The following is a 14,123-nucleotide window of genomic DNA, read 5'->3' on the forward strand; positions in this document are numbered from 1 at the left end:
CAAAAGTAAAAATATCTCCTAAGTTTCAGTGAAAGTACTATACAGCAGAAAAAGAAACTAAGATTCAACCCCCTTCTCTTAGTCACTAATAACCATCAGCGACATGGAACACTCAGAAGGACTAAGATATCACTGAACTAAATGTAACCAGGAAATATAGGCACTACGATCTTTTTATTCTACGTCAAAATGCAGGTCAGGTATACTATTTGCATTATTCAAGTTCATACAAGTCTAGTTGGGTGGTTGTGGTTAAAACTAAGCTAAGAGGCCGCATTGAGTCTGATCATACATAGAGGGTCAGGAACCTTATCAGATTGACGACCCAACTCCTTCAAAAATGGTGATTGGTACTAGTGAACCGATCTCCCTTCGGTCTGCTGTTATGGATTATAACATCATTGACCTTGGACTAGATGCCGACACACTTCCAGTAGAGGACGACGATCTTCAAGAAGAAGAAGGGGTCAATGGCGATAAAAAAGAAGAAGACAAGTTCGATGATAATTAGGAAACGATATCGGAAGACGAGGATGATAAACCTAGGAAGAAGATAATGAATCTGATTTGGGTTAATGTAGACATAGTTTTTTTTATATGTATTTTTTTAAAAAATTTTGCGTATTTGTAATATATATTTCAGTGAATATAAACATAATTCTATGAATGTAATATAATTAATATTATTTCAAATATTTCAGTTACCATCATTCAATATTTGTAATTTAAATTTTTGGTACTTCACATCAAATTTAAAACACTATTTCAGTTGTTAATTATCATAAACAAATAAGCACAAAAGTCAAAAAATTTAATAACTATATACAATGGCCATACGAATTAAAAGGTTTAATTATTCTGTTAGTCTCTATATTTGTATTAAATTTGTAATTAGATCTTTATATTTTTTTTTCAATTGGATCCCTACACTATTTTTAATTTTGTAATTAGGTTCTTTTTCATATCAAAAATATTAAAATTAATAAAATATTTCTCCCAAAAATATGTGATCAAAGATCTAATTAAGTTCTTAGTTATAGATATCTTCAATTTGTAAAGAAACATTAAGCTAATTTTAACATTTTTTTCATTAGAAAAGATCTAATTACAAAATTAAAAATAGTGTAAGGACCCAAATAAAAAATATAAAAACTTAATTAAAAATTTAGTAAAATTATAAAGATCAATAAATAGACAAGATGTTAAAAATTTATTTTAAATTTAACCATTGATAAAATGAATTTCTTTTATTTTGTCTTTAAAAATTAAACCTGTTATATTAAGAAAACAATAAAATAGTATACTGATTTTGGATACAGTATCCAAAATATTTTACACTGTACTTGCATAATAGTTGAATAATATTTAGATGTTCATGTAAAATTATTCAAATAATAAATAAATGGAAGAAGGGAAATAAAGAAAAAAAAAATAGAGAGAAAAACGAAAACATTACATCAAGCCTGAATGGACCACAGTCATCAACCTAAACCTATATGTGGTCATAAAGAATTCTTAAGTTGGGATAAAAATAAAAAAAAAAATTATTTTTTTGCGTATTATCAAAAAATTTTGCAAGTAGGATTAGTTTGTAAGTTTTTGTCATAAAACCATTCATTCGTTTATTTTAAAAGTGTAAGTTGATAAAAAAAAGACAATAATAATTATTATATTTTTAATATTTTTCTTTAAATAAAAATATTTTTTAGATTTATTTGATTTTTATACAAATATTTTTTATTTATTTATCTTATGTTATTTTTTACTTTTAAAATTATTAAAAATTAAAATTTAAAGTTTTCAAACATAAAATTCTAAAATTTTGTTATAAAATTATTCATTTCAAAAATTTTAACTAATAAAAAAATAACATTAATAATTATATTTCTAATAGTTATGGCCACAAAATTAAGGGAATAAAAATTAAAACAGACAAAAAAGAAAACATTACATCAAGCCTAAATATGGACCACACGTCATCAACCTAAACGACATTTTTATGACAAGTCAGTGAACTTATTACCATATATGATCCTGTTTAATTAACAACTCTTAATTTGGTTTTAAAAAAAAAATTAAGGTTTCACGTTTAATCAAACAATTTTGCTAGTAGGATTATTTTGCAAGTTTTAGTTGCAAAATTTAAAGATAAATGCATATTTTACAAGCACAAAACACTTCTACAAATCATGATCACACGGATAAAATAAAAACACACGACACCCTCCTGAACATACCATATTAACAACATATCAATACTCTCTATTTTTCCATTTGGCGTTTGCCATCAAGATAATAAACAAAGAGATTAATCCTTTTGGTGAATCAAATGTTGTATCTTATATTTGTTTTCTTCCTCAGGTTCTCAAAGGCTTATTATTCACTAAGGTCTCCGATAATTCATGAATATGAGCATAAATGAAAAAAAGGAAATTATTAAAACATACAGTCTCATACTATTTGAATTGACTGAATTATACGTTGTTGAAAATACTTTTAGACGGAAAAAATTATCTATACTACTGTTAGACGAAGAGATTAGTCTTTTACATGAACTAAGAAAATGATTGCATTTTTAAAAACAAAAATACACATCTTAAAAATAATAATAAATAAATTTCAGTAATTATGAATAACAAAAGCTAAATAACCAGTAAAATAATAAATTCTACTAATCTTCTAATATTCTTTAATTCTATAAATAAACAAAGCTATTCTTAAATACATAAAAATGTATTCAACAATTACTGATTAAAAGTATCATTAAAATAAATATCTTATTATAAGGTGTATAAATCTAAGTAAGATGTTTGTTGAATTGAATGTAAACTTGAGTGCAGTCCAAAGCTAACTGACAGAGAAAATTGAGTCAGGTCAACAGGTAGCGTGAAACTCGTGTTTCGATTTAATTGCATTGTTTATGTGTGTATATTATAGCTGGAGAAATTACTTGTCACATATATTGACGTAACGTGAAGAAACGACATAATTTATGCATGCTAGTTTGATATAATGGCATGAATTAATTGAACGCACGTTACACTCGTTACCATTCATATGTAAGAATAATAATCTAAATTGATTTACGAAAAATTTAGATAATACTCTTTTGTGTTTAACAAACTTTCGTGAATAAATTCTTAAGCTGGTCGTTAAAAAAATTTAGGTTAATTATTTTGTTTTTAATAAATTTTTATATTTTAAGAATTTTAAAAATTATTCTCGTATACAAATTGGTCTCTACGTTATTTTAAAAAGAAATTAATTTATTTTATAGTGATTTTTTTGGATTTAATTATTTTATAATAAAATTTATTAAAAATTTATTTATCTAACACACATTGAAAATTTGATTGAAAATAACGAAAATCAATTTGTCTGGCAAGAGTAGTTCTCAAACATTTTTAAACAAAAAAAAAATTGTTGAAACCAAAATCTGAATCTAAAATAAATTAATTTATCTAATACACATTTAAAAAATTATTTAAAACGACAAAAATACTAATTTATCTTATAAAAATAACTTTTGAGACTTCTAAAATAATAAAAATTCTAAACTATCGAAGCTGAAGTTCGTTGAAAAGTAATTTGAGTTCCTACTCTTATATTTTTTATTCAATACTTTCGTATACATTCGGAAGATTATTTGACAGTCTAAAGTACATCCTCCTTTAATATAGTGGTGATAGAATATTCAAAGATCCAATGTCGTTATTGAAGTTGTTTATGTGCTTCAAAAGATTCAGATACTACAAGAAATATTCTATTTATCGTTAAATTTATCGTTGAATTTTATATATAAATTCGATGATTAGTAATTTTATCGTCAGAAACAACAGAAATTTGATAATAAATCTTTGCGTTGGTTGTCCGACGAACAATTTTTAGTATTTTTTTATAATGTTATGAACAAGTTCTTAAATGGAGATTTGAATAAATTGTTATACATGTCACTGCCTCCAGCCTTTTGTAAAGGAGAAAAAAAAACTCAAGTTTGCAATTAAATAAATCTTGGAAGCAAGTTAGTGCAAGTGGTTTTAGCACCAAATTTGAGTATAGAGGACTTGCATCCACTGATTTATAGTTTGTTGGGTTTGAAAAATTAAAATATTTTAAGATAATGATTAAATATTATTGGGTTAAAAACAAATTGTAGGTGTGATATATTTTATTTAGTATATAGAAATTAATTTAATCACACCAGGTCCAAGAAGCATCAACTCAGGTTTAATATCAAGTTGAGATCGAATAAAGCGTTTAAAGATTGAGTGGTTGAATTATAAAAAAGAAAGAAAAAAAACAGATTAGCCCATATCCAAATACAAATTCAAATGGTGGTCCATATCAAAAATTCACTTTCTTGAACTTGAATTTCGTTTTATTTGAATCCATTCTCTTTATATTTACGGAAACTAAACTTATTTCTTCTTTCTCTTCTTTTTTTTTTTTTTACATCACATCATGTGAACTCTCTAAAACAAGAAGAAAGGAAAAGAAAATCTTGGAGCTAGAGCAATTTGAAGAACAAAAAAGAGATTTCTATTTTCAAGCAACTATGAGAAGATCAAAGAGGTTAGGAGAAAAGACAAAATCAAATTAGAAAGACAAATCACACAAAGCATTTTTATATTTGTGCTTCATCAAGAGTGTTGAAGAAATCATCTGGGTTATAAGCATCGATTTGAAAAATGAAGAAAGTAAACATAAAGGTGCTCTGTTGTGAATCAATGCTCAAGAATCTGATTTGGAGTCAAAACAAGAATACACGGTTCAGATTCAAGAGGCAAGATGAAAAAGGTTGAAAGAGAAGATTAAAGATATGGTTGCATGTTTGATTCAATCACTGCTTTTACCCTCTGTCTACTCTGTCACACTGCCGCTACTAGTGATTTTGGGAGAAGAAGTCAAACAAGGTGCTGAATCAAGTTTCAAGCCTAGGAAGCCTCATTCTTCGATTAAATGGATGAACGACCAAGGATTGAAGTAAGGAGTGAGAGCACAATGTTTGGGTTTCCATAGCTCATTGAGCTATTTATTCTTCTCCGTCATAGTTTTCATTGAGTATCTCTTTTTCTCAATTTAGTCTTTCTGTATCTTAATGGTAAAAGGCAAAATGGTAAGGTTTATAAGAAAAAGTCATTGAGTGAAAAAAGACAAAGAATTAGACTTGGAGAAAAAGTCAAAGTTATCTCAGAAATTCTTTGTAAGTGTTTCTGTTTTGTTGTCATGATCCTGAGAGGATTTTCCTTCAAATTGGGTTAGCACTTTGCTGTTAAAAAGTTACGGTGAGTTCCTAGTCAAGTCTAATTTGGATTAGAAACTGGATTTGTCCGAGATAGGATTAGTTAGAATCCTAGGGAGAATTAGTGAATGCAACTTTGTTGAAAGATAGTAAAATTCTGTCACTGTTGTGATGAAGACTGGATGTAGGCTACATTGCACTGAATAATTGAACTAGGATATATCTGTGTGTTATTATCCTTTCTCTTTTCTGTTTCTGTTTGCATTAAAGGAGACGAAACAGTAGTATCTCCTGATTCTACTATCCAGTGAAGCTTTTTTATAACACTCCTTACACGTTACTCAGTTTTGACTCCTACCACTTCAAGAGACAAAACTAAAGTCTCTCCTGTTTTCTACTCAGTATCTCAACTAAACTCAAGGTTGAAAGCAAAACAAAAAGAAGGTCAAGATTCAACCTCTCCTTCTATTAGTTACAGATAACCAACATAGTTGATTTGGCTTCAAAATTTACTTCAAGTGTAGCGAGTTCAAGCATTAATTACTCCAACAATCTTCTATGATGGCACAAGTGTTGTTTTGTTGATAGCAACCTCATTTTTTATAGTTAAACAAAATACTAACTTAGATTTTCACTTTGTAAGAGGAAGAGTAAACCGAAATAAGCTCGAAATTATTTGTATTCCAATACCAAATTAAATTGCTTACATATTTAAAAAACTAGTTTCCCTTGATCCTTTTGAAAGATATTGACACAAATTCAAGGTTATTCCAAGGATCACCATGAATTTAGGGGGAGGGAATGGGAGGGGTCTTAATTAAATTTGTCCTTCAAAATTTATGTTAGTCATATTAGTTTTTCTATTATTTCAATTGCTAATGGTGTTAAAATTTATTAATGTGATATATTAAGTGACATTATACCGATCACACAGCACGCACTTGGTAGTGCTAATTAACTGCTAATATGATAAGTTTATAAAAATTGTTAAAACAACTCCAAATTGAAAAGGACTTTAAGTCATTAAATTTTTTTTTTGGAATTGATTTGATCTAATTATATAAACTTATCAAGTTAAGCAGCCAATTAAAAATGTTATATTGTGCAATGTTACTTAATGTATCATATTAGCAAATTCTAATAATACCATTAACAACCGAAGCCATAAAACGACTGATGTGATCAATTTAAAATATTTAAAAAATAAATTTAATTAAAAAAAATCTTTCATAGATCAATATAAAAAAAAAGTGATTTCCATAGGCGAATTTAATCATTTACTCGAGTTTATGTGCATAAGGGTCCAATAATTCAAGAAACAAAAGATAAAGAATGTGAAAAGAAAGCATACAATGCAGTTACTTATTAGGCAGCAAGCAAATTAGTTATTTGTAGGTTAAGTTTCTGTTTTCTGGTTGTGTTAATTACTGTGCTTGGCTCTAATAGAGGAGTGACGTGTGGGCTATATATATACCACAGCCTTGTGTAATTGTGATTCATTGATAATACAGAATCATATTCATTCACAACACTCTTCTCCCGTCTAAATTCCATAATTGAATGAACACTAATATTTCCATGCTTCATATCAGGATTCTTCCAAATCTATTAAGTAATATTAGACGTTAATTTATATACCTGTACATATGTGTACTAGTGAAATATACCCAATTACAATTTAATTATATTATATCTTACATCATAAGTAGAATCTTACAAATACTCAGCATTTATTGACATACATAACATATCATTACTCAACACTAAATTATCCATATATAGTACACAACCAGATCTAACACACACAAACACATATATACCTATCATTACTCGAATTTCAAATGCTTTTCAATTGATCCCAAAAGTGTGGAATTAAGGTAATCTTGGGGACCATGATTAGGTAAGCCTGGAATTAATAAGCCTACGGTCCTAAAAGCAAATAGAAACCATCCTTCTCTATAGTTAGGTCCATTGATGTACGCAATTATAAAGCTCCTTAATAGTTCCAAAAATGCCTGCACTGCCATGGGTATAATGCACCATGGCGAAAAGTAGTTCTTGTTCGGTTCATCCTCAAGAACCTTCAAGATAAAAACAGAGATTAAGAATCATGCTAAATTGGTAATCTTAGAATAATTTTTTTAACTTTACTTTTTTACAATTTTTTAATTAAGATAAAGTAAATTTTTTATCTCCAAAACATGAAATAGTTTAAAATATTGTCGGTCAAACTTTTTTCTTTCGAATTTTGTCCCTAATGTTTGCTGAGCTTGGCCAAAAGACCTAATTGAAAATTTTAATAAACAAGGAAAAGAAAATTTAGAAACAAAATTAAAAAAGTTCCAAACTTTAGCTACATAGAATTTAAGATTGAGAATTTATGATTTAAGATCTAAAATTTAAAATAAATAAAATAATTTTTAAAAAGTTAACTGATGTACATATTGGTTGTAAAAGAGTTGGTTCTCCTATCATTACTCAAAAAGTTAAATAATAATAAATTAAGATAATAAAACTTATATACAGTGGGAGTTGTAAATTTATCCGCGATTATCTTCTCAATTTATCACTTAATCAATTTTTTCAATTTAAAAGATCTATATTTTAAACTTAAGTATTTCCAAAATGGGATTAAGAATTAATTTCTTTTTACACAAACAAAAATAATATTAAGCGAAGGTGAAGATTTATATATAATCGCCTTCATGTAAAATTGATACTCAATAAGTTAAATTTGTTAAATTATCTAACGATTTTTAACTATCAACTTCACATACAGACAAATGTAAATAAGTTTTCAGCCTAAAGAGAATCATAATTATGAATTTATGATGGTCACTATTTGTCTTACCTTGAGTTTGTAGCGCCAATTAAAGAAAAGACATGTGCCAAAGTGCTTGAACATCATTTCCTTGTCATCGTACGGCAACCTTGGAACTATATCATTGTTGTAAACAAACCTACAATACATAACAGAATGTTCCTTCAATTTCTTCTTCATATACCTCGTATACGCCTCATCTCCAACTCTTGGTTGTCCAAACGTGTAGATCCCTTCAAGCCTCTCCAGCAACAATGTCTCATCTTGCAAAAACAAAATTGTCCCAAACAAAATTGCAAGTGCACCTCCCAAACTATGACCCGTTACTATGAACTTTGCTTTCTCATTTTCACTTAGCCCTTTTCTTAGGATGTCCCGCACAAGATAATATGCCAATGGTGGAAGATTTTGGTCTCGTTGGATTTCCTTTGGCCACCCCACATTCTGTTGTAGCCCCAACGCTTTCATGAAGCCGCCGTGCATTCTTCCGACCCCGGGGATTCCGTACCATGAGATGTCGATGTCCGTGCACCAGTCGTCGGCGTTGAAGGGTTCCGTTCCTCTGAAGGCTACAACATAAGTGTCACGCTCCTCATATTTATCCAAGAAAATTAACACTTGTGTTGTTGCCTTTCCTTGATATTCTGCAAAATGAATGTCATACATTAATATTTAAAAGACAGTGAAAACTCAAGTACAGTCAATTTTACGTGAATTAAGAATTATTAGATAAAAATTTAGTTAAATTAATTAAATTATTTAACCGCTTTCAACTATCAACTTCACATAAAATTGACTGTAATTGAATTTACTACGCTCTCTTTTATACTTTGGTAATTAAAAAAGTTTAAATACACAATTAATTATTAATTAATCGTATTTTTATTCCGGCGTCAAAATTATCTAAGTGTATCAATAGTGTTTTATAGTGTTATTTGTTAGGCTATAATGTATTAGTAGGTACAAGTTTCTTAGTTCTTACCATTCCAGCAGTTGTAACACCCCACAAATTCCATCTGCACGAAAACACACAAAGACGAATCATATATATCATAGAATTAACCTAATAATAATAATAATAATAATAATAATAATAGGCTTTTTAGACTTTTAGTTAACTCTAAGAGACAAAAAATATTACTTTTAAAAATATTATTTTATTCTAAAATATTCATTTATTTCATAGTTTCACTTTAAAAAATTGAAATACCCATTGAATTGATTTGTATAGACAAAAAATACCTTTTTTTACAATTAATATTGAAAATGCTAAAATATCCTTCTAGGTTTAGTTTAGATTTTCAATTGTATCAGAAAATGAAACTTTATTTTGAAAAGATTAAAATATTTTTTCAGTTCATTTTAAAAGACCAAAATATCTTTTTAGCATTATGTTTGAAAAGATAAAATACTTTTATAGGATTAATTAAGATGATTTGATTGTATTGGAAATGAAAAATTTTAATTTGATTTAAAGAAAACTAACATTTCCTTTTGATTAGTTTTGAAATATTTAAAAATTTAAATTAAATTTAAAAATACTAAAAAACATTTTCAGTAATAAATATGTTTAATTGTATTAGAATTTATAAATTTGAATTTAATTTCAAAAGACTGAAATACCATTTATTTTATTAAGATACTAAATTAAACTTTTAGCATTGATGTAAAAAAAGCTAAAATACCCTTATAATAATTTGAATTAGTTCTCAAAAATTATTTTATTCTAGTTAAAGATTTATTAAACAAGAAGGATATACAAAATTTTTGCATACATGCATAATATATACCTTCCAAACATCTTGAATGGTAGCTTGGACAAACGCTGCATTCTCATAAGCAGCTTTGGCAGCCATCATTGAAAGTGCAACATAATATGTGCAATCGTCACGTTTTACTGCATCCAACTGAACTCGTGCGTCTAAGCTTCCAATTAAAGACAAATACTTCGCTGATTTACGATCAGGCAAAATCACCTTCCCTGTTTATAGTTTAATTTGACATTAATTGATTAATTAAAAATGTTAAACATAATATACAAGAAATTAATTTATAATTACAGCTAGAGATATAACTATTTTGTTATCAGCCTAACCTTCTCCAACATACTAATTTTTACCAAATAACATTTTATTTTAAGAATTTTATTTTGATGTACTGTCAGTGTAAAAAGTAATTTTATACGTGCATTTAATTACGTAACGTTACATTAATAAAAATAAATACTTTTTTTATTGACTGTGTAAATGGTCATTCAAAAAAAATAATGTGATTGTACGACTGTATCAAACATTTTACACTATTAGTGCATCAAAATTAAACTCTAATCATTTTAATTCCAACTCGTGTTATTTACAAATAATTTTTTTACCTAAACAATTAAATCATCTACTTTATGTCTCTAGTTAATTATTTTTTATTTTAATAAATAAAATAAATGTAATATTTACCAAAATAAATAATTTTACGAGTATTTACCGATTTTAATTCCCTTGTCATATCTCGTGTACACTGTGAACGAGATGATTTTTTACGTATCTCGTTTACAGTGTAAACGAGATATGGCCTGTCTGCGTCTATATATAGAAGTCGTTTACAGCTTAGTTCCGGATCCCAGTTTGACTTTGTCAACCTCTTTCTCCCCGCTTTTAACCATTTCTTACTATACCTTTGACCGAATCGATGATGGCGCGCTAAGCGGAAAATGATGGAGATATCAACAGGCTAAACGAGATGACACATTACACTGAGGCGGCCAACTTAGTTTTGTTATGTTTGTTTAATTTAAGGATGTGGTCGTTGTTAGCGTAGTCATGAAGAACTGGAATGTAGTTATATGAATTAGGAGTTAGGTCTGCAGGAGAAATTTAGAATTCTATTCGCTTGTGTTAGGTTGGTATGACATAATTATTAGTTTGGAACTCGGTTATTCTTGTGCTATGTTGTTAGTATTTATAACGTTGTAGTTAGGATTTGCCTATTATCGAATATGTAATGTAGAGACGTGTAGGCTAGAAATTTGAAATATTGTATTCTTAAGGCTAATTTTTTTTCATTCTTCAGAGGCCTCGCCTCCTACTGCCCCGGCGAGTGAGCCATACTTTACCTCAACCGGACGCCATCGTCCCGTATCTGGCTGAGGCAGGATTTGGCAACACGATGCCCCTCAGGGATTTTACTTTTGACAATTCCCTGATTTCGGCACTGGTGGAGCGATGACGTCCAGAGACGCACATGTTTCATCTCCCGTGGGGTGAGGTCACTATCACCCGACAGGACGTGGCGTACCACCTAGGCCCACACGCACACGGTAACCCCGTCGGGGGTGCCTCCGTGACTTTGGTAGGTGGTACCATACGGAGACGTGCGCATTGGTTGAGCAGCTGCTCGACGCCAGACCTCCCGTGGTAACACAACAGGCGAAGTAGAGGAAGGAGTCCTTCACGCTGAAGCTTGTGTTGCTACGGGATCGTGTGGGATGACGTGGCACCTCAAATTTGTAAGGAAGAATGACCATGACTCGGTGCTCTCAGACTCAACAATGGCAAAAGCAATTGGCAGTATGTTGCTGTTCCCGTCTTGCGCCACCGCAATAAGCAACACTCCACCGTACTTGCCATACAGATGCGTGCCGTCTACGGATACAAACGGCTTGCAATGCTTGAAGGCCTCGACATATGACAGGAAAGCGCAAAATACTTTGTCGAACATGCAGCAGTCGCGCACCATGAGGTGTCCATTGTAGTACGGTTTGACGCGTAGGTCACATATGGTGCCGGAGAAACAGCTCTGCAGTGCCTAAAGCAGTTTTGGCACCTTATTGTACGAATCTTCCCAATCACCGTAGATCCGTGCAATTGCCTTCTGCTTTGCCATCCACACCTTTCTGTATGAGGGTTTGAAGTGATAGCTTGCCCAGACCACACCTTGCAAGACCGGAATACTGACAGAGGGATTGGACTGAATCAAGGGCAATATGACCCTGCAGATGAGACTGCTATCTAATTGACGATGATCTTGAGACATGGTGAGTGCTAGAAAGCTATGTGGTCCACTAAACCTCCGAACCTCCCTAATCACAACAAAAAATTTATGCTTACACTATATCTCTAACCTACATAACATATCATACAAAAGTACTCAAATTCACAATTAAATTTGAACTTACCAGTAACCGAGATTCTGACGAAAGGTCACACAGAAGCTCCATTGACACCCACTGCCAGCTTGACGGCACTGCACATGGTACTTTAACCGGCCGGACTCGATCACCCGGTACTCAGCACTCCTGCGAATACTGTAGTTCTTCACACCTTGAAGCACTGCCTCTCAGCTTATGAACCTGTGTCCAACCCGAAACTCTACACTGCCGTCTAGGTTGTAATCCACTTCACAGGTGTCAGAAACCGGGGTCTTCTCATACATGGCGTCCAGATCTAGACTGTGATAGTGACTTGGCACAGCCGATAGCACCGAAATTGGGTGAAGTGGAGGCAGCACATGGCGCGCCACAGCCCCGGCAGGTGTCTCCAGCACAAATTCATCCTCATCGCCACCATCGAAAGACTCATTGTCCGCATTGTTCGCCACGTAATCCTCGTCCGACTCCTCCTCACCCTCCTCTGCCTCATGCTCCAGAATTGCGACTTGAATGGACGGTGGTGCGAGAGGTCGGTCGTCCTGCACATAGGTTTCGTGTACGAAACTCTCACTACCACTGTGACCCACCTCGGCGGACAGCTCTATTACCTGTTCACACATGATCCTCTCATGAATGTCGAACATCAATAGCACATGCTCGTCCCCGTAAAGTCGAAATAGTCAAAACTGGAAGACTCTAGTTCTCATGGGTGCCAGCAACCTATAACCCACCCTACCCATCTCCATCGCTTGTATACCACCGAGCTTGCTCAATATTAAACTCTTCAAATCCGACAACGTCTCCACACGCTGAGTGCGAAACCGTATCGGATCCTGACACTCAAATATCACCCCATTGTCGCCATTTCTCATACAACAATTGGGATAAACAAGCACAACTATGAATGAATTGTTACTGGCCATTCAGCTTTGTTTTTGTGAAAAAACGAGACAGAGAAAGGATATGAAATGTGTGTGGAGAATACCAAAGGTTACACATTCTTTTATAGATACTTAATATTTGTCCTTTATTATCTCGTTTACAGTGTAACGAAATGTGTAAACTACTGTAAACGAGATATACACGTGTCACGTTGATGTGTTATATCTCGTTTATACTGTAAACGAGATACGTTATGTAATAGCCCAAACCACCCGTTAGCGCCCTCGCTGGCACATCGATCCGGGTTCTGGCTCTGATACCATCTGTAACAGCCCAAACCACCCGCTAGCACGATATTGTCCGCTTTGGCACACAAGGCCTTGCGGTTTTGTCTTGAACGATAGGGATGATAGCCGAAACCTCCCACACTCACTCGTCAAAACGCGTCATACTAGGGAGAGGTATCCACACCCTTATAAGACATGCTTCGTTCTCCTCCCCAACCGATGTGGGCCTTACATGAAAAATCATCTTGAACAATATAAATAAAATATAACAAAAAAAATTTAAATCAATAAATATTCGTAAAATTATTTATTTTGATAAATATTATATTTATTTTATTTATTAAAATAAAAAATCCAGTTAATGAACGCTACGACTAGTTTTGGAATACCAATTTCTATTTTCAAGAGACAATTGTTTGCAGCAAAAAGTTTTATAGAACATCAACTACCAGAAACTATTCTGTTTTCCCCAAAGTATTTATTTATATGAATAAAGTGTAAGTAGTACCGTTAAAAGTTACTACTTAAACCATATATTTTAATTAATTTTTGTCCGCACAGAGTATATAATTTCACATAGCTTAGATATATATTAAACTTTAATAAATAAGAAAAAAAATTGTATTAAGTGCTGGCTGAAAGATACTGAAAGCTACTTCCAGCGTCAGCCCTGTATCTCTATGAATAAATTAATGACTAGATGACAATAATTAGTACTATTAGGATCAAGATTAGGATTACCGAATCTGA

General features: G+C 31.5%; 1 protein-coding gene across 1 annotated transcript in view; it reads right to left on the reverse strand.

Annotated features, from left to right (window-relative positions):
* Positions 1-6,926: 6,926 nt before the first annotated feature.
* The window catches only part of LOC107479883 (triacylglycerol lipase OBL1), a 9,533-nt gene continuing 2,336 nt past the window's right edge, over positions 6,927-14,123 (reverse strand). Inside the window, exons 2-5 of the mRNA XM_016099984.3 lie at positions 9,854-10,044; positions 9,046-9,079; positions 8,094-8,707; positions 6,927-7,323 (exon numbers count right to left, since the gene is read on the reverse strand). Of these exons, the coding sequence (XP_015955470.1) occupies positions 7,069-7,323; positions 8,094-8,707; positions 9,046-9,079; positions 9,854-10,044 (1,094 nt within the window). The 3' untranslated portion in view covers positions 6,927-7,068. The remainder of the gene's footprint in view (positions 7,324-8,093; positions 8,708-9,045; positions 9,080-9,853; positions 10,045-14,123) is intronic.

Source organism: Arachis duranensis, chromosome 1 (genome assembly GCF_000817695.3).
Source record: "Arachis duranensis cultivar V14167 chromosome 1, aradu.V14167.gnm2.J7QH, whole genome shotgun sequence".
Classification (NCBI taxonomy): Eukaryota; Viridiplantae; Streptophyta; class Magnoliopsida; order Fabales; family Fabaceae; genus Arachis; species Arachis duranensis.